The sequence below is a fragment of the Stegostoma tigrinum genome, chromosome 23 (assembly GCF_030684315.1).
Source record: "Stegostoma tigrinum isolate sSteTig4 chromosome 23, sSteTig4.hap1, whole genome shotgun sequence".
Classification (NCBI taxonomy): domain Eukaryota; kingdom Metazoa; phylum Chordata; class Chondrichthyes; order Orectolobiformes; family Stegostomatidae; genus Stegostoma; species Stegostoma tigrinum.
Window position 1 is genome coordinate 42,530,947 of NC_081376.1, and position 22,047 is coordinate 42,552,993.

At 44.2% G+C, this 22,047-nt stretch overlaps 1 protein-coding gene across 8 annotated transcripts in view; it reads right to left on the reverse strand.

Annotated features, from left to right (window-relative positions):
* LOC125462212 (neuronal-specific septin-3-like) overlaps positions 1–22,047 on the reverse strand; it is a 411,217-nt gene that overhangs the window by 53,422 nt on the left and 335,748 nt on the right. For all 8 annotated transcript variants that reach the window (XM_048551946.2, XM_048551945.2, XM_048551949.2 and 5 more), the window contains one exon: positions 13,673–13,801. In XM_048551946.2, coding sequence (XP_048407903.2) covers positions 13,673–13,801 — 129 coding nt within the window. The remainder of the gene's footprint in view (positions 1–13,672; positions 13,802–22,047) is intronic.

Sequence of the window (22,047 nt, forward strand, 5' to 3'; positions counted from 1 at the left end):
GTCAGAGTAGGCCCTACTCCCACCGCGGCACTGTGTTCTATACAGACATGTGACCACCTGGGGGGAACTCCGAAACTCCAGGTCATAAATATAAGATAGGCACTGATAAATAAAGGGATTCAGGGAAAAGAAAACTCTTGATGCAGAGAGTGGAGCATAATGCTTTGAACAAATTCCAACACTAGCTTATGTCATGCTGCATCTGAGAACTATGTTATTTCCATGGAGACCTTTCACTGTGTTTTTTTAATTCATTCATGGGATGACGATGTCACCGGCTGGGCCTGTGTTGTCGTCCATCCTTTATCTAAGAGCCAACCACATTGCTGTGGGTCTGGAGTCACATGCAGGCCAGAACGAGTAAGCTTCCTTCCCTGAAGGGCATTAGAGAAACAGATGGTTTTTTGTTTTCAAAAAAAAATCAACAATGATTGATGGTCATCATTACACACCTAATTCCATATTTTTAACTGGAATTTCACCATTTGCTGTAGTGGAATTCAAACCCAGGTCCCCAGAACATGTTCTGGGTCTCTGGATTAATAGCTCAGTGATAATACCACTAGGCCATTGCCTCCCTGTATAGATCTCATCTACAACAGGTTCTCATTGGGAATACTCTATGGACTCATACTAATGCCATGTCATACTCATATCTAGCCGGACCATTTCTCCTGTCAGGGTGCTGGATCTCTATCTTTACCTCATTTAAAAGTATGTCTCTCTCACTTTCAGTTGTATTTAGATTCTGATGTACATTATGTAATTGTATAACATCCAGAACACTGTTTCCAGCTTTTCCTCGAATCTTGATAGCATGCGTCTGTTGATGTCAGAGTTGTATCATCACATATATCATCAATATCCAGTTTGAATGATCTTACACTGGCCTCGACTCAGTGAACCGTTACCAGGGGCAGAGTAAATGGTTCGTGGATGTTCTCAGGGCCTGCCTGACAAAATGCAACCAGGCCGCCCAACCCCTCCAACCCATTGGAATATCTTGGCTCAAACTGGAAAAGAAGCATTTGTGAAGGGGCATGTCAAAATCGCATGTCCCTGTTTCCCCCTCTTCTCCTCACCTCTTCCAACTCAGGAGCATGAGCAGGTCCAGCATTGGACTGTTTAATCTCCTCAGGAGCCATGACACCAGGGTGGGGGCAACTGTCAAAGGCCCACTCAAGAAGAAGACACTTGCTATCACACGGAGTGGTTGTGGTGAATAATATGGTTTCTTTCAAGATGAAGCAAGTATGTGTATGGGGTGAGGGAGAATGAGAAGGTTATAGTGATGAGGTGAGGTGGTGTAGAACGGAGGGGGCATGCCTTGCCCATCAGTAAGATGGGGAAGTGCAATACTCCACCTTTCCTGTTATGCGGTGAAGATGCAAGCTCTCACAGATCTGATGGGGCACTCTGTAGGAAAGTGTAAGATCTATTCTGCCTCAATTTCAGAGGAAAGCTGCTGCCTTCAGTACATTTAATAGATGTGTACATTTACTGATGAGATACTGGAAATTTACTTTCAGTATTCATCACATCCCAATCTCTGATCCCTCAGCCTGAGGGATTGAGACATAGGTTTAATGTCCTAACAAACCATCCCCTTACCCTCTGACTGAAACTGCTGACAGAGTACTGGACAGTTTGACTGTAACCTCTATCCATCCAGGATGGAGTGGACCCCACTTTTTGCCCTTCTGCTGAGAGTGTAGGTATTTCCTCATCAACCCATCAGTGCGATGTTATGACACACCTCTGGGAGCACATGGGGCTTGAACCCTGGCCCTCTAGTGCAGAGACAGGGACTCTAATACCATGCCAGATGAGTGCCACATGTTGAGAGTGTAAATCTTCACCTCAATGGTGTGGCCAGGCATGAAGCTGGGTCCCAGAGCAAAATGGCAATGTCCTGGCTGATCAATGACTTTGAAATACTCATGGAGTCCTGCTGCACAGGAGGAGGCCATTCACTCCCTCATACCCATGTCAGCTTCTTCAAAAGGAGTGGTGCAATGACCTGATTTATTCAAGGGATTTGGGTGTTGCTGGCTGGGCCAGCATTTATTGCCCATCCCTAGTTCCCTATCAGAAGGTGGTGGTGAGCTGTCTTCTTGAACCGCTGTAGTCCATTTGGTATAAATTTACAATCTCATTATGGAGGGAGTTCCAGGATTTTGGCCCAGTGACAATGAAGGAATGGCAATGTACTTCCAAGTCACGATGGTGAGTGGCTTGGAGGGGGACTTGCAAGGGATCGTGTATCAATGTATCTGCTGCCCTTGTCCTTCTAGATGGTAGTGGTCATGGGTATATAAGACGCTGTCAAGTGCATCTACAAGTACTTTACTTGCATCTTGTAGATAGGCACACTACTGCTGCTACTGAGCATTGGTGGCAGAGGGAGTGGATGCTTGTGGATGTGGTGCTAATCAAGCGGCTGCTTTGCCTGAGATACAGTCAAGTTACATGAAGATTGCTGGCTGCACCCACCCAGACACACTGCTCCTGTGTTCTGTTCTTTCACTCTAATATAACAATACAACTTCCTTTTGTACAGCATGTTATGGTTTTCTGTGATTAACCAAGGATCAATTGATTTGAAAATTCTTAACAAGCCAGTTTATGGTAACTTATATTGTTGACTCTCTTTGAAGAATTCTGTATGACTACAAGTCAACACTCAGGACCACAGAATGCCTACAGTGCGGAAGTAGGCCATTCGGTCCACATCGACCCTCCAAAGAGTATCCCACTCAACCCACCAAGACTGCACACTACAGGCAATTTAGCATGGCCAATCCACACAACTGCACATCTTTGGACTGTGGGAGGAAACTGAAGCACCCGGAAGAAATCCACACAGGCGCAGGAAGAAACTCTGCACGGACAGTAGCCTCAAGCTGCAATTGAACCCAGGACCCTAGTGCTGTGAGACAGCAGTGCTGACCACTTCACCACCCACACACTAAAGGATTTTTCACAGAGCATATTTCAAGGGGATGATTTGCAACCAGCTATCCAGTGATTACTGGAGAAGAGAGATTCTCACTTCTTGAAGCCACTCATTGTTAAATCCAGAGTGCAATGCGACAACATGTTACCTACAATGGACCAACAACAGTGTGAAGGCACGTCTGTATTGTTAGCTGCAGATTGTGTGGACTGTTAATATTGACCACACTGAATGAAAATAATTGAAGGTTTCCTTATCGCAAGTCAGTTTTGGTTTCACAGCATTTTGCTCCGTACGGAGCAAGCACAAGCTCAGTCACATTTCAGTCAGCAGCTTGGAAACCCTCCTGTGAGAAAGAGAGGTAATTTCTGAAGAAGGGTCCGGACCCAAAACGTCAGCCTTCCTGCTTCTCTGATGCTGCTTGGCCTGCTGTGTGAGAACCTCCAGCTCTACACCTTGTTATCTCTACTTGTTTCATTGGATGCTGGTATTCTGTCACTCACCTGTCTTGTTGACAATTAAGATTGTTTTCAGATGGATATTCAGCAAACAGCCCACACCTCCCTGCACTAACAGACAGACTGTCACATTCCTGACAGTAATGTCTGTGAAAGGATTTACAGTCCAGAAATTCTCCTCCCCAAAATGTTGCTGAGGCAGCAGAGAGAATTAAGACAAAATTGGACTGGACTCGAACCACTAACCCTGTTCCTCTCTCCACAGATGCTGCCAGAATCGTAAGAGTAATGGTCATACCTCACAGAAATGGGCCCTTCAGTGCAACCAGCCTATGCTGACCATCATTCCAAACTACGCTAGTCCCTCCTGCCTGCACTTGGCCTATTTCCTTCCAAACATTTCATATTCATGAACTTGTCTAAATGTCTTTTAGATGTTGTACCACTACTTCCTCTGGAAGTTCATTCCACACACAAACAGTTCTTGGTAAAACCAAAAAAAATTACCCCAGTACCTTCTTCAAAATCTCTCTCCTCTCAACTTAAAAATATATGCCTAGCCTTGAAATCCCCTGCTGTAGAGAAATGACACCTGCTATTCACCCTACCTATACCCCTCATGATTTTATACTATTTTATTTTTTCATTTTGAGTTTCTCCAGCAATTTCTGTTTTTATTTCAGAAATTCCAAAATTGAGACTGTTAGTTTGTTTTTCAAGGTAACAGTATTAAAGATTTTTGAGCCAACGCTAACAGAGAGATTTGAGTCACCAATCAGTGTGCTGTCTGGTTGAACAGGCCAGGGCCTAATTCTTTGAAATCATTCTTTTGGGGTAAATGGGAGGGCCAGGCCTGTTTGCCCATCCCTCACTACCCTTGAACTGTGTGACTGCTCAGCCATTTCAGGGGGCTGTTCAGAGTCAATTGTGTGGATAAGGACAGCAGATTCCTTTTGTAGAAGACAGGATTGTATCAGAGATAATGGGAACTGCAGATGCTGGAGAATCCGAGACAACAAAGTGCAGGGCTGGATGAACACAGCAGGCCAAGCAGCATCTTAGGAGCACAAAAGCTGACGTTTTGGGCCTAGACCCTTCATCAAAAAAAAAATTCTGATGAAGGATCTAGACCCGAAACGTCAGCTTTTGCGCTCCTAAGATGCTGCTTGGCCTGCTGTGTTCATCCAGCCCTGCACTTTGTACCAGAGATAGTTTATTTACAATAACTGAGGATAGTTTCTGAGACTGGCTTTCAATCCCAGAGCTATTAGCTGAATTTAAATTCCAACAGCTGCCATATCAGGCATTTGAAACCATGTCCTGCACCCCTGGATTCTTAGTAGTCCAGTAGTGTTAGCACTACACACTGCCTTTTGAAATGTTCTTCGACAAAGGCAGATTCATCTGTAGGGAACAATTGCATTATACAGTGTTTTTTGTTTGGCAGAATTAAGAGAGCAGGGCATGGCTACTAAACGATTTATTGGTAAAAGTATAATATTATAAATCCTGACCACCTAATTCTCACTGTTAAAACAATTTCATAAAAGGTTCGGTTAAATTTTAGCAAGAACCAATTAGTCATTGGCACAACTCATGGTCCTCTAGAAACAGAGCTAACTCTGTGAAACATCAAGTGCTGCTTTCATCGAGCAACTTAAATATCTACATATGTTTAAATGTTTTGCGTATTCCAGATCACTGATATATCACGGCAGTAAAAAAACCAGCTTCAGAAGGCTATATGGTGTTTGAGCAGAAGCAGGCCATTCAGCCCATCGAGACCACTCCACCATTCAATAAGATCATGGCAGATTTGATAAACCTCAACTTCAAATTTCTGCCTTTTCCCCATGGCTTTTGGTCCCTTTACTGATTAAAAAATCTGTCTGCTTCAGCCTTCAACACCCCAGGCTCGAGAGTCCTCTGCAGTAAAGATTGATTACTGTCGAAGAAAAAGTCCCTCCTCATCTCTGTCTTAAATGGGTGACTCCTTACTCTAAGATTATTCCTTCTAGTCCTAGACTCTCCTGTAAGGGGAAACAATCTCTTCACATCTACCCTGTCAACACCCCTAAGTACCTTATTCATTTACACGAGATCTGCCCTCATTCCCTTAAACTCCAATAAGTACTAGTCCAACCTACTCAACCTCTTCTCAGAAGAAACCCCAGGGATCAGCTTAGTGATCTGGGCGTCCTCAAACAGAAGTATATTTTTCCGTCAGTAAGGGACTAAAACTGTTCACAGAATTCCAGCTGCTGTCTGACGAATGCCTTTTACAAGGAGTTAGGGTTTTGTCTTCACTGACTCTGACCTGCACAATCATATTTGAAATACCATTACATTTCACTTGAAGCTCACCAGAGAGCTTGGCACAGTGGTTCAGTGGTTAGCACGGCTAGCTCCCAGGGCCAGGAACACGGGTTCAATTCCATCCTTGGGCTACTGTCTGTGTGGAGTTTGCACCTTCTCCTTGTGTCTGCGTGGGTTTCTGCTGGGTGTTCCGGTTTCCTCCCACAGCCCAAAGATGTGCAGGTTTGTGGGTTGGCCATGCTATAATATCCAGGCGTGTGTATGTTAGGTGCATTAGCCATGGGAAATGCTGGGTTACAGGGAAAGTGTGGGGGGATGGGCCTGGCTGGGATGCTCTTCAGAGGAGTGGTGTGGACATGTTGGGCCAAATGGCCTGTTTCCACGTTGTAGGGATTCTATGAGGTTGTTACCAGTTTTGGTAATTTGCAAGTTAAATTTTATCCCACTGTCTGTTGCTTTATCTCCAGAACCTTGCTGTCTCTGCCAGCGAACTTTGGTTACTTAACATGGATCCAGTGCTTGTTTCAGTATTAACTTCTACTCACAGTGGAATTTACAACACGTATCTAGATCACTTCAGTCCACAGGCAAAAACAAAGCTGTTTTAACTTCTCTGTCTGATAGTAGAGCAAACTTTGTTTGAACTGGTACCTTGATGAACTGGTACTCTCGATAAGCCAACAAAAATTATGCACTTGAAATACCGTGAGGTTACAGTCTCTGCAATGTTCAAGTAGTCAGCTGAGGCTGTGAGCGAGGAGGCTCTCTTGTCAGAAAATTTTATCTAAGGCAAAGTTGCACTATTATTTAAGTGATTTATGCTGTAAAAAAAGTTTAACAGTGATGTGTATACCGCTGCACTACGTTTCTGTTACTTAGTGCTTGTGTTTAGGATAATTCTGTGGACCTCTTGAGCAAACAGAAAACTTGATCAACTGATGCACTCCTGGTCCCATGGGTTCCAGTGAATAAAAAGCTTAATGTAACTTAACCGAGCACTACATAATTCCTAAACTACAGTGTGGGGGCAGGCCATTCAGCCCATCGGGTGCACGCAGACCCTCCAAAGAGTATCCCATCCAGACCTAACCCCTCACTTTACCCCAGTAACCCCACAGCTAGCCCACCTAGCCGGTGCATCCCTGGACACTTTGGCATGACCAATCCTCCTAAGGTGTACATCTTGGACTCTGGGAGGAAACACACACAGACACGGGAAGAATGTGCAAACTCCGCACAGCTGTGTTGCAGAACAAACAGACTGAGGGGTGCAGGTTCACAGCTACTTCAAAGGTGGGGTCACAGATAGACAGGGAAGCAAAGAAAGCTTTTGGTATGCTTGCCCTTATTAGTCAGTGCATTGTGTATAGGAATTGGGAGGTCATGTTGCAGCTGTAAGGGACATTAGTTAGGCCACTTTTGGAATACTATGTGCAATTCTGGTCTCCCGGCTATAAGAAGGATGCTGTTAAACTTGAAAGAGCTCAGAAAAGATTTACAAGGATGTTGCCGGGACTGGAGGGATTGAGCCATAGGGAGAGGCTGGATAAGCTGGGGCTATTTTTGCTGGAGTGTTGGAGGCTGAGGGGTGACCTTATAGAGGTTTATAAAATCAAAGGGGCATGGATAGGGTGAAGAGCCACGGTCTTTTTCCCAGGGTAGGGGAGTTCAAACAAGAGGCCATAAGTTTAAAAGTGGGCATAGGTTTAAAGTGAGAGGGGAAAGATTTAAAAGGGGCCTAAGGGACAACCTTTTCATGCAGAAGGTGATGCATGTATGGAATGAGCTGATGGAGGAAATGGTGGAGGCTGGTACAATTACAACATTTAAAAGGCATTTGGATGGGTATATGAATAGAAAATGTTGAGGGGGAATATAGGCCAAATGTTGGCAAATGGGACTAGATTAATTTAGGATATCTGGTTGGCATGAACAAGTTGGACCAATGAGTCTATTTCTGTGCTGTACAACACTATGACTCTTGGGCTATGCTACCAATACACTTCTAATGTTTGTTGTCCCCTCTCCAAGGTACATCATACAGCAATGCCACCAAAGGCTCAGCTAAGCTGAACACTTAGCTGAGATTCAAAGTTCAACCATCTAGCATGATCCAATTCTTATCCTGGCATTCTGTAGCTAGTTAATAAAATGTGAGGCTGGATGAACACAGCAGGCCAAGCAGCATCTCAGGAGCACAAAAGCTGATGTTTCGGGCCTAGGGCCTAGACCCTAGGCCCGAAACGTCAGCTTTTGTGCTCCTGAGATGCTGCTTGGCCTGCTGTGTTCATCCAGCCTCACATTTTAGTATCTTGGAATTCTCCAGCATCTGCAGTTCCCATTATCTCTGATTCTGTAGCTGGTGTTTGGTTGTAGGCCTGTATGATAATGCAGTGTCACCAGTAGACTGAACCATCTGTGGAGTATCCCCTTCATTACTTTGGATGGAATACCACGTTCCCATTCAGAACATTCCCAGCTGCGAAACAAATGGCCAATACAAACTTGTCAGACCATATTTCTCTTTCCCTGCAATCAAGTTCATTGTTCTGAAAAAGCAGGCAGGAGGTATTGAGGTTGGTTGGCTCACCGAGCTGGTTTGTTGTTCCGCAGATATTTCGTTATCGTGCTCGGTAACGTCTTCAGTGCAGCCTCTGATGAAGCATCAGTGTGTTTTTCCACCTGGATTTTAAACCCTGGGGTCCATTGCGATTGGACTCATCACACTACCCTACATCAGGAACACATCAGAACTCACCACCAGACTCCTAAGACCGCTGGGCATCAGAGTGGCACACAAGCCCACATCAACCCTACGACAAGTGCTCACCCGAACTAAAGACCCACTCCCCACCATGGACAGGACCAATGTCTTCTACAAGATCCCCTGCAGAGACCGTGAGAAACACTACATCGGATAAACAGAAAGGAAACTAACAAGAGTACACGAACACCAACTGGCTACAAAAAGACACAACCAATGCTCACTCATCTCAATCCACATGGACAAGTAGAACTACGACTTCAACTGGGACAACACCAAGGTACAGGGACAGGCTAGGCAGAGACAAGCACGAGAACTCCTGGAAGCATGGCACTCCATGAAGCATGCTATTAATAAACACATTGAACTTGACGCCATATACATTCCACTATGGAGGAAACCCGGAAGTGAGGCAATCCATCGCAGCAGACCCCAGAGTTTAAAAGCCAGGCGGGAAAACACATCGACGCTTCATCAGAGGCTGCACTGAGGATGTTACCAAGCACGATAACGAAACTTCTGCGGAACAACAAATCAGCTCGGCGAGCCAACCAACCTTAACCCCCACAACCCGAGCCATAGATCTACTCCAAAACCTTAGAGGCAGGAGGCATTTTCAACTGGTTTGAGGCTGGAGTTTCCATTTCTGAAGAAAGAACACTCGTTGAGTTTCCTTAAACAGACTAGGATTAAAGGTTTCAATGAAACTGGAGCTGGTGCCATTTAGACATGGAGAAAACAATTTTTTTCTTGTCCTTTCGATTGCGATTTTATTGATCAGCATTAATTCAAGTAATGCTGCAGTACAGATTACAGTGTGCTGTCTAGTACAGTGACTCCCAACCTGTGCTGCTATGTTTACGCAGCGTTTTGTGCAGAGGTTTGGTTTGATGTTTGGCGAGATGCGATGGTTGGTGTGAAATTGGTACAGCGAGAACATAGGGAACAATCACTGTTTCCACCAGGAAATCTTGCCAAAAGAGAGCAGAGTTCGAATGCAAAAGATTCAGCTTGCTGTTCAAAGACACAGCGTGGAGGGATTGCAGATTGATAAGTAATCATCACAAAGACAGATAGGTGTTAACCTCTTGCATTTCACTCCGGCATAATTCGAATGTTTTGACTTTTTGAGCGATTTTAAACAATCCCTTTGCTGCTTTCACTTGGTGAGAGTTAGTAATAACCCATGTCACAGCACTCCATCTGTGATAATCTTCACATTGTATCACAGAATGAAGGGAGGACATTCGGCCCATTGATTTTGTGCCAGCTTTTCAGTCAAACTATCCATTTTTAAAATAAAATTATTTCCACTTATTTTTCTCCCACTGTCCCTGAAATTTTCTCTCTCTTGCAAGTAATAGTCCCCCTTTCCTTTCGAACATTATAACCAAATGTTCTTTCAGGCAGCACATTCCAGATCATGACATCTCACTGTGTGGAAAAAAAATGGCTTCCTCATGTCACCACTGATTCTTCCTGCAATCTTCGTAAACGTGTGCCCTCCAATTACCACAGAAAGCAGTTCCCCTTTGTTTACTCGGACTGAATCATTACCGACTTTGAGCATTTCCAGAACCCGATCGTTCCTCAGTCCTGTCGGGGGTAGGTAGTATGTGCGGTGAGTCTGTACAACGGGAGTGGTTGCCAAACAGGGTCTGCATAAACACTCAGCTTACACTGTTTACAACTGGCAGCATTGCTAAGTGATGAGTGACATGGATCCTGGAGTAGGATTACAGCTACTAGCTGTGTCTCACAAGTCGACTGGCTGCTGCGTGTTGGTGCAAGCTCGCTCGGAACCACAAAGTCAGTCAGAATGTAAGCCGTCATGTGTGAAGCTCATCTCAGTATCGCAGCCCCTTTCATCTCAATGGTTAAGGAGAGCTTGAAGATGGAGAGAAAGCACTGAAGTGATGCGCAGCGCCGCTCAACCTGGGCAAAGGCACCGGTCCTGAAAATCTGTGGGAATTCTCCACTTTTTCACTGTTCCTTCTGTTTTTGGGAATTGCTGCTGGAATTCTTTTGGAGTTGAGGCAGAGGCCGCCACGACACCTGCAGAAATGCTGTGCCATCTGCTGTGGAATGTTATGCGAACATCAAGAACCTGAGCTGTGAGCTTACAACATGGTTGAGGAACTGAAATGGCGGCCGATACTAATGGAGTGCTAGAATTGTACAGCTGCTCATGCACCTCAAGGTCAATGATGGCTCGGTTAGTCAGCCACCACTTCTCTGATCCGAGGCCCAGCATTACCTTCCTGGATATTTATTCAGGATATTTTGGACAGGTAAAGGCCGGCCTAACTCCTGAGTAACTACATACTGAACTCCCAACCATTCACACTGAGCTTTCAACTTGCAAACTGCATCCCCTGGCCCCTCGGCGTACTCTCCTGACTCCCCCAATCAATCCCTAAAGCTCACAGATATGTACTGACCCGGCCACTTCCTCTAACACCCCACAAGCCCCTAATCTCATGTCCTGCCCCAGCTCAACCCCCCAGCCAGACCTGAGTATACCTCACAAATAATGGCAAATCCTTCAACACAAGCCTTTCCTTTCAGTTGGTGTTATACTGACTTAGATTAATCCAAACAGATAGCAGCAGGAGATATCCAAATGTTTCTGTATTGGGAGTCCTGCAAATAGCATTAGATTCATTCATTCCAGGCTGGGTGAGATCCAAAAAGGGCTCTGAATCTGAACAAGACATTGGCACAGTCACTCGGTGGGAACCTCTAGCTCCACAGTGGAGAATGGCAAAGCCTCTGGTTTCATACTGATGCCAAGGTGGAATCAGTGGGTACAATGCAGGCAAGCATTCTCCTACTCTCTGCAAATGATCGGTGGTGAGGGTATGGTGTGTCTGGAAGAAAAGACCATAACACACTCAGCGCATGTTGCCATTCAGTTTGGGGAATCAGCCTAAGACAGGCCTGTGCCCAACAATCCCCAGTGCAGGGCCACACAGACCCCAACCCATGTGCCTTGTGTTAACACTCCTTGCCATCCCCCACCTCACCAACCTGCCATGCCACTGGTCAATGACACACACACACACACACACACACACACACACACACACACACACACACACACACACACACACACACAAACAGTTAGATTCACTGCTTCCTGGTTCCAATAAATGAGCAATATGCAATCAAATATCCAGCTCAAAGCCTCTCTGTCAAATCAATGACCATTAACCAAGTACTGTATTCTATAACATGATTACAGGAAGAAGCAAAACAACACAGCAATGGAGCTGCCTTTACAATGTAATATTCACATAATTTTACACAATGCCAAAACACGAGGAAGCCCAGCAACTTAAGCAACTTTGAAGAAAAAAAACTCAGAGTTAACGTTTCGGGTCCGGTGACCCTTCCTGAGAAAGGACCCGAAACGTTAACTGGTTTTTTCTCACAGAAGCTGCCAGGCCCGCTGAGCTTTTCCAGCAACTTCTGTTTTTTGTTTCTGATTTAAGACATTTGCAGTTCTTTCAGTTCTTATTCAGCTTAAACAACTTTGTTGGATTGACGGATATTTACTTCAAATGCATTTCAACATTTCAACTGAAGTGCAGGACTTGCTTCAAAGGTAAAGAGCAAACTCAGCAATTTTTTAAAAAATGTGAAATCCCTTGGTGTTTCTTGCTGCTCACAAAGCAGATGATTGTGTGGGAGATGAGAATACTAAGGCATTGCTGGTGACCTGTTGGCAGTCAGCTCCAGCAGGTCACAGAGAGCACAGGTCAGATGGAGAATAAAGCTTCCGGCTCTCTGATCCTGCAATCTCTTTGAATCCCAGCCTCAGGGCAGTATCTTCAGAACACTGATTTATTTTCTCTCTGTTTCCCACACTGCTGATTCGAAAACCTCTCACCGCAAGATTCAGTATCACCTTGTAACAATTTTAAGCACCAAATCTGTGCCCAAAAGAAATTGGGCTGAGATTGGCAAAGCCATATGATCCATTGAAAAGTGACACTGAAAATAGCCCACAACCTAAGGGGCTTTGAATAAAATGTTAACACAGAATGGGGGTTTTTGTGGCCCAGGCATTTTCTGATGATACTGAACACAACCAAGGTGGTACTGTGGCTCTATGGTGCCTCACAGTTCCAGGAACCCAAATTTGATTCCACCCTCAGGTGAATGTCTGTGTGGAGTTTGCATTTTCTCTCCGTGCCTGCGCAAGTTTCCTCTGGGTGCTCTGGTTTCCTCCCACAGTCCAAAGGTGTGCAGGTTAGGTGGACTGGCTGTGCTAAATTGCCCCTGGTATTCAGGAATCTGTAGATTAGGTGCCTTAGCTATGGGAAATGCAGAGTTACTGGGAAAGGATAGCGGGATGGTTCTGGGTGGGATAGTCTTTGGAGGGTTGGTGTTGACTTGTTGGGCTGAAGGGCCAGTTTCCACCATGATCATACTAATCCCATTTATCTACGTCACTTCACACTCCCCGGATCAACTTCACTCTTTCCCCTCATTCTCAGCCCTGCATGTTTGGTCTTAATTCACATCTGTCTACGTTACGTTCCTTTCTCTACAAATAAACCCTGATGGCCATTGGATCTGCAGCAGGCAGAGAAAACACTGAACAGAATTCAGCTAAAAAGCCTGAGCACCACAGGAAGCCTGTCTCTACTCACAGCCACCCTTTATATGAGCTTTTGAATCAGCAGTGAATATCAATTGTGACAAATAATAATTTGAACAAAGCAGTAAAACAATATATGCATCATATTACCCTCTCAAAAGTTAAATTTTGTTTATCACACTCTCTTGCAGTTGCTTCAAAGGCAAATGTATCTCTTTAACCAACAGCTTTGCGAACTAAATACGTTCAGCATTTTCATACAATCTAAAAGATTGTAATTGATAGAATCAGTGGGCCCATATCAAATTTCTTCATTCAGTATTTCAACACAGATGTTTATTTTAAATGGGTCAGTGCTTTTTTTAGAATAATGGAAAGAAGAATTTGATACAAGTTGTTTTGTTAATTTGGACACGTCAGCCACAGTGATTTCCAGTTTTGTATCATCTGGGTAGCGCTACCTCACTAAAGTTATGATTGCATCGTGGCAGAAAGCTGCATGGCTGCAGGGCACAACACAGAAAGATTCTGCACTCCAGTGACATTGCAATGTGGTTTCGGAGAAAACGTACCGTGACTAATAGTCTGTAGCTCTACGGTCCTGGGAATCTTCTCTGTAAAGTTGGGTGTGCAAGATTTCCGGCTGACTTTCGACTTGAACAAGGTGTTTACTAATGTTGACTTTCCAAGCCCACTTTCACCTGCGTTAGGAGAGAAAGCAAAGCTTTAGAAATAAGGCAGCTATTTTACTTTCCATACAGTGCTAAAGGGCTCTAGCTTTTGAAAACAGGGAGCTAAAAAGAACAAAGAACCAAGAATATTGGCGGTCAACTGCAACTTAGAAATGATTAAATGTTTTCCAAACCATTTAATCAAGTCTTGCCTCAGTATACTAACAGACGAAGGGGAGGGATGGTCAGATTTTGCTCAAATTGCTTGTCATAACGTCGACTGGACAAAATCTAGGTTGTACAGAAAAACAGTCGCAGATATCTATAAAAAGGTTTCTAGAGTCCCAATATTTTGGGTCCGCTTATCGCTAGCTTAAGCTTATTATGAACCATGTGCAAATTGAAGAGGCCTTGTTCTTTTTGCTGGGAACAGTGCTGTGGACCAGTGCGGTTGCATATTTAGAAGCTCATGACCCCTCCAGCACACCATTTATCACTGCCACAGCACAGACACACAGAACAGGTGCACTCCTCTGCCTGTGGGAGGAGATACCAAGTGGACTGTACTGTTTGCCTACTGAAAGGGAAAAGTTGCAGTGAGCACCTGTCAGCTCTCAATTCAAGGGGGCTGTGGGCAAGAGGCTGGAGTCAGGTTACACGATAGTCTTGAATAGACAAGAAAAGTACGGTGACATCCATCAAGTGAAATGAGTGAATTCAAAATATAAAACAGAAGGAACTAAATGAACAGTTAATTCCATGTGTCGCTGGGCCAGTTCTTACTTTACAGTAAATGTGCTGAAGCGTGCAAGAAATAGGAGTAGAATCAGGCAATTTGGCCCATCAAGCCTGGTCTACCATTTAATAAGATCATAGATGATCTGCCCCATTTGGACTCGTGAGCCTGGTCTGCCATTCAATAAAATTATGGCTGATCAATAACACTCCTAGCATCCACTTTTGTGCATTCTCCCCACGATCCTTGATCCCTCATTGATAAAAAAAATTGTTCTTTCAATCTAGTAAGCCACTTCTGAACCAACTCCAATGCATTTACATCCTTTCATAGATCGAGAAACCATAGCTGTGTGGAGTTTGAGAGAAGTGAGCCCCATGAAACGCCACCGCACTGGCATCATTGAATTCTTTTATCCAATCACGGGATGAGGCGTCACTGGCTAGGCAGCATTTATTGTCCATCCCTAAGGGCCGAGAGGGCAGTTAAGAGTCAACCACAATGCTGTAGGTCTGGAGTCATATGTAGGCCACACCAGGTAAGGATGGCAGCTTCCTTCCCTAGAGGACATTAGTGAACCAGATGGGTGTTTCCCAACAATTGGCAATGGATTCACAATCATCTTTAGACTCTTAATTCCAGATATTTACTGAATTCAAACTCTACCGTATACCATGTCAGGATTTGAAACCGGGTCCCCAGAAAGTTACCTGGGTCTCTGGGTTAACAGCCAGCGATAATACCATTTGGCCATCTCATTCCCGTGAATGGCAACAAGGGGTTATTCAGTCAACCACTTCACTCTGGACCTCTCTCAAGGTTGGAAGAGCTGCCAAAGCACACATGTTTAGATGAGGATTAACCATTTTGTATGAGGAACACGAAGGTGCTCAATCTCCTTAAAACTGAACCTCTGTCAGGAATTCATGTTGTCGAGAGCAGAAGGCAACCATGGACTAAATTGAAATGAAACAGAAAAACAATTTTTTTTTTGTACATTATTATGTGCTCTTGGGAGGTGAGCACTTATTTAAGGAAAGATATCATTTCATTGGAAGCAGTTCGGAAAAGGTTCACTGGGGTGATCCCTGGTATGGAGGACTGTCTTTTGAACAAAAGTTAAACAGCTTGGCTCTCTACTCACTGGAGTTTATAAGATTGAGAGGTGATTTCATTGAAGCACTTGAGATTTTTAAGGGGTTTGACAGGGTAAATGCTGAGAGGATGTTTCTCCTCATGGGACAGTCTAGAACCAGAGGGAATAGACTCCGAATAAAGGGGCGCCAATTTAACACTGAGATGAGAAGGAATTTCTTCTCTCAGAGGCGCAGAGGCCTTAGAGCTAGATTATAGAGCTTAATTAAACAGAGCCTCCATCGGTAGTGAAATTAAGAGTTACAGGGAAAGTGCAGGAAAATGTTTGTGAAGAATGTCGGATCAGCCATGATTCTACTGAATGGTGGAGAAGACTCGAAGGGCCGAATGGTCTACTCCTGTTCCAATTTGTTATTGTCCATTCCCAATCGCCTTTGAGCATGTGGTATTGCAGAGTCCCTTCCTTTATTGCAACTGTTTTAGTACATACGTAAATAATAGACTCAATTCAGTTGCTCCATTACTTTTCAGCAAAGTTGCAGAAAATGTTAAACCCTTGGAATTAAAAACACAATTATGTCTCTCACCAAAAACCGGAAAGCCTTAAATATGAGGGATGAGTTATTAGTATTTAACCAGGAAAATGAGATCATTAAAGAGCAAGAGGTAACATTTAATTAACCCAATGTTAATGTTAGCTAGACAGTTTGCAGTAGCTGTTCGAGTCAGTTTATTATCCAACAACTGCACTTTACATGCCACACAACAGCATTTCTGTGGGGCCTCACACTGTGCACAAAGGCTATACTAAGTACAAATGTGTTGTAACACTGTGAGAACTACCTGATTTTTGGTGTTTTTAATTACCTGCTCAGGCATGTACTGATGCAGCTCTGGGGCAGGTGGGGCTTTTAATCCAAAGATAGGGACACTGCCACGGCACTTCAAGAGCCCCAATCTGCTCTTTCAACAATTCCTCTATTCCTCTTATCTTAACTCAAATCACAATGTCAGCACCATTCAGTTAAATTAAGAGACTTGCAGTTCAGATGTTTAACAATGGGATCACTCAGACAGTGTCAGTAATGTGTAACAGAATCAGTACCATTAATTCCTGTGTGATGCATCTATATTTTTCATTCAGTCACTCAGTGTTGGGGAGTGAAGGTTAGACAGTGATTAATGTGTCAACCCCTTATCTGAGATAAGGTGAATTAATCACCAGCTAATCAACTGGTGGAAAGCTGACAGGTACACCTCTGATGAAGGGTCTAGGCCCGAAACGTCAGCTTTTGTGCTCCTGAGATGCTGCTTGGCCTGCTGTGTTCATCCAGCCTCACATTTTATTATCTTGGAATCTCCAGCATCTGCAGTTCCCATTATCTCAGGTACAGTGCAGGTGAGTTTCTCAACCAATCGCAGGCCTCGATACTGGCATTCTGGGTTGCTGGGCCAATCAATGGTCCAAACTGCTTTGGTCAAGGCCTGATGGATTCCTTGGAGGATGAGGCAGTGAGGTGGTGTGTTCTTTCTTGCCCTTCTGGTTACAGGGTCAGGTTAGTGGGGAATGTGAGGTCACGGAGGATGGAGGCAAGGCTATCAGAAGCTATCCTCTTACCTTGAAGGGTCACCGGACCCGAAATGTTAACCCTGTTTTCTCCTTCACAGATGCTGCCAGACCTGCTGAGCTTTTCCAGCAACTTTGTTTTTCTATCCTCTTACCTGGCCTTCTTGCCCCTAATTGTATCCCAATCCCTCTGATACTGTCGGTGTGGAGTTTGCGTATTCTCCCTGTGTCTCTGTGGGCTTCCTCCTACAGTCCAAAGATGTGCAGGTTAGGTAGATTGACCATGTTAAATTATGCCTAGTGTCCAGAGATGTGTAGGTTAAATGGATTAGCCATGGGAAATGCAGGGTTATAGAGTGGCAGAGATGGGTTACTCTTTGGAGGGTTGGTGTGGACTCAATGGGCTAAACAGCCTGCTTCCATAATGTCAGAGATAATGGGAACTGCAGATGCTGGAGATTCCAAGATAATAAAATGTGGAGCTGGATGAACACAGCAGGCCAAGCAGCATCTCAGGAGCACAAAAGCTGACGTTTCGGGCCTAGACCCTTCATCAGAGAGGGGGATGGGGGGAGGGGACTGGAATAAATAGGGAGAGAGGGGGAGGCGGACCGAAGATGGAGAGTAAAGAAGATAGGTGGAGAGGGTGTAGGTGGGGAGGTAGGGAGGGGATAGGTCAGTCCAGGGAAGACGGACAGGTCAAGGAGGTGGGATGAGGTTAGTAGGTAGCTGGGGGTGCGGCTTGGGGTGGGAGGAAGGGATGGGTGAGAGGAAGAACCGGTTAGGGAGGCAGAGACAGGTTGGACTGGTTTTGGGATGCAGTGGGTGGGGGGGAAGAGCTGGGCTGGTTGTGTGGTGCAGTGGGGGGAGGGGATGAACTGGGCTGGTTGAGGGATGCAGTGGGGGAAGGGGAGATTTTGAAACTGGTGAAGTCCACATTGATACCATATGGCTGCAGGGTTCCCAGGCGGAATATGAGTTGCTGTTCCTGCAACCTTCGGGTGGCATCATTGTGGCAGTGCAGGAGGCCCATGATGGACATGTCATCAAGAGAATGGGAGGGGGAGTGGAAATGGTTTGCTTCCATAATGTAGTCACTATACAGAATTATACTAGGCTCATGTCATCAACTCTTTTTAACTCTCCACAGATGTCGCCAGGCCTGCTGTGCTCCTCCTGCAATCTCTGTGCTTAGTTCACTTAACAGCCTTCACATGAGCCATCAGTCCCTTATGGCTTCAAAAGCTGGGATCATTTCTGTTCCACAGGGGACATCCCTATTTCTCAACCCCACTTATAAAAGCACGCATTTCAACATTCACTGTCACTATCTTTAACACCATCGTCTTCACAGTAGCTATCTCAGGGAAATCGAAGAGGAACTCACTGCCTTGAAAAAAGCAGAAACCCTCACTATGTTTTGGAAAGCACTTGGATACGGGAGAGACCTCTTGCTGATTAAATCACTGGAAAATGGCTCCTTAAATTCCAAACAGTTTTCAAGCAAATTAATCCTTATTGGGTTGTAATGATGTGAATATGCACTGTAAGAGGAACAGCTATTTACAATATAGCAATACTTTTCCAGAAATGTTCTCTACTTCTTTAAAAAAAAATTGCATAATTTGAGGCAATGCCAAACATCTGAATTTCTTTGTAAAGGCATGTTGAAAACAATTAATTTCTTTGTTAAAATATAACCTCAATAAATCTGAATTGATCTGGCCTCTGAGGAATCTTTTATCATGTACGTAAGATTGAACTTTGTGAAGTTCATTCACTCATGAACGTATCAGAGCTGCGTCCATAAGGAACATTTACAATGGAGACCTGAAAATTCAAAGCTGTTTTGAACACTCCATTTATACGAGCACTGTTTTACTGGATCTTTTGTTTGATTAAGCAATAAATTTGCCTCCTGTAATTTATGATGCAACCCTGCCATACTTCCTTTCCTTACCCTTTTGACCAGACTCTGGCTTATCGATCTATTTTAACAAATTGTGTAAAGGACCCAGATGCATCATCTCAATCAGGTTCCGGATGAACTCCTTATTACCGGACACTTAAAACAATGACCAAATCCACACATCATTAAATGCCCTGCTGATTGTATCAATGGAAAATGCTTTTTAAAATCCCATCAAATATCTTTCAAGCAAATTAGTCCTTACAACATTCCAACACTGTGAACTGCTCCAGAAGAAGAACAGATGCTGACATTATATCAATACTGTCACTATGTTAATAAAATTAATAGAGTGCCTCAAGAGTGGTCAATTCTGCACACGCCAGAACTCACTGACCTTCTCCAGGCCTCTGTTAGATTTGGTCAAGGAAAGCTCAGAGCTCTGGCAAGATTTTGAATAGACAGTCAGCACCAGGTTCCTGTTCAGTGCTATCATTACAGCTGGAAGAGCAAAGCCTGTATGAAATGTCCAATCTCCCTGCGACATGCTGCACAAACAGCGTGGGAACTGCCTCACAGGCAGAAAAAAAAGCCAAAAAGGCTAAAGGCAAATTTGTCAATGACAGAGCATAGACTTAATGCATTATTAAACGCTGCCGCTTTAGATTATTCAGTCCAGTGCAATGAAAAGCTCAGGCTCCTTGCCAAACACAGCATAAGTTACCTGTTCATTTATAGACACCTAAATGAGACCATAGTACTTTACAATGGTTGAATGAATGCCCTGGTTACATTTTGAACCAGATCAAGGTATCGTCTAGTGATGATATTGCCAATTTCAAACGTGCAGAGACTTTCACCACAATCCAAACCAAACAGACCGTACCAGTCCTGCTCTTTACCAATGTCTGCCTTTTATCACAAACTGAAGCCCATTCACTCAATCAGCAGTATATAGAACTGTATATATAAAGTTCTATTTTATATATATGTGTCTATGAAATGTATGCATCGCAAATTTGCTTTTTTAATACATCATTACCCCGAACAGCTTGTAGGTTTAAGGTGAGGGGGAAAGATTTAAAAAGGACCCAAGCGGCAACTTTTTTCCCCACACAGTGCGAATGTGGAACAAGTTGCCAGAGGAAGTGGTACAGGCCAGTACTATCACAACATTTAAAAGACACTTGGACAGGTACATGGACTTGGGTTAGAGAAATTTGGGTCAAAAGCAGGCAAGTGGGACTAGTTCAGTTTAGGAAACCTGGTCAGCATGGATGAGGTGGGCCAAAGGGGCGGTTCCCGTGTTGCATGATTCTGTGACTCTACAAATGAATTTATTTAGATTGAACTCCCCCAAATCTCCAATTGTGTGGGGATTTAGAGATCATGGACTGACTCTGAATTCACAAAACCAACAAGTGAGGAAATTCACTACTGAGCTGTGAGCAGCATGCAATGCGGATATGAGGGTGACCCCTGATTAAGTGCTCCACACTTTGTGTGGATAACAACATTTACGACTTGATGTGATCATAAACAGACACTGTCACTTTGTTGGGGCGGGAAGGAGTTGAAAGAGAAAGCTGGAAAAGCACAGTGGGTCAGACGGCATCCAAGGAGCAGGAAAGTCAACTGAAGGGTTTTGGCCTGAAATGTTGACTTTCCTGCTCCTCGGATTCTGTCTGACTTGCTGTGCTTTTCCAGCTTCACATCTACTGACTCTGGCTTCCAGCATCTGCAGTCCTTACAGTCGACAAGAAACTGAAAGTTATTGGGCTTAAGAAGTATTAAAACGGAACATATTGTAGAAGCTCAATGTTGCCTGAGATATGAACAATGGACCATTTCCCAGGATTGACAATTGTTTTCCTCACTGCCTGTTTCTTTGACTTCTCTCATCTTTCCCGAAGGAAAGCACGGCTCCATTCCCGCAGCGTCAAGGAACAAACAAGCACCATCACCAACAACACACCTTCTATGTAGACAGCATGCAATGCATTTCACAGATATCTGACACCTAGCCCATAAGGATTTCGGATCATCAACATAAAAGTTTTGGTCAAAGTTGTAATTTCTGAGGAGTGCCTTCAAGAATGAAAGTGAGGGCGAGAGAGACTGAGAGGGAATCATAGAATCCCTACAGCGTGGAAACAGGCCCTTCGGCCCAACAAGTCCACACTGACTCTCAGAACATCCCACCCAGACCCATCCCCCCGTAATCCGCCTAATCTTTTATTGTCATTAATTAGTGAATCTACGTTGTTGTGAAGACTGTTATTACAGTACTAAAACTTGAAAGCTGGTAAAGTTTCTGCTGTTTTAAATGTTGGCTTCAATGTAATATTTGATTTTCTGTAACCAACATGTCTTCTTCATGAGAGTTGAGGATGATGGCAGCAGAGTTTTGGATGGCTTCCCATATTGGATGGGTGGGAAATGGGCAGGGCACTGGCACAGTTCAGACTGAACTGTAACCAAGGGAATGAATGAGGTCTTCAGCTCCAGGAGAGCTGTGACAAGGGCAGAGAGAGCAATCTTATGGACGCAGAATAGGAAACTCCATCCCAAGCCCATAAACTAATCACCCTCTTGCTAGTGGGAACTCCTAATCATTGCCACTTTAACTAACAATGGGAACAGCACAAAAAAAGGTTTCATTCGCTGTGAAACATTTCATAATGTTATTAGGATGTGAAAAACATACAAACTTCAAGGAAAGGCAGTCTTCCTTCTCGCTCAATATTGTTAAAGCTTCAGCCTCACTGGAAAGTTCAGCCTTGGATGTTCCTCGGAGACATTCACTGGCTTAAACTCTCAATCTTACTCACCCACAGAACGCTTCCATAGGCCGACAGCCAAAGGAAAAATCATGGGCAAACAAAGGAAGTCACTTCTGTTTGTGGTTAAATGGCTAATTAGAAGTGCTGCTAGGCGATCCGCAGACCACTGAACATGCAATTGAGAGA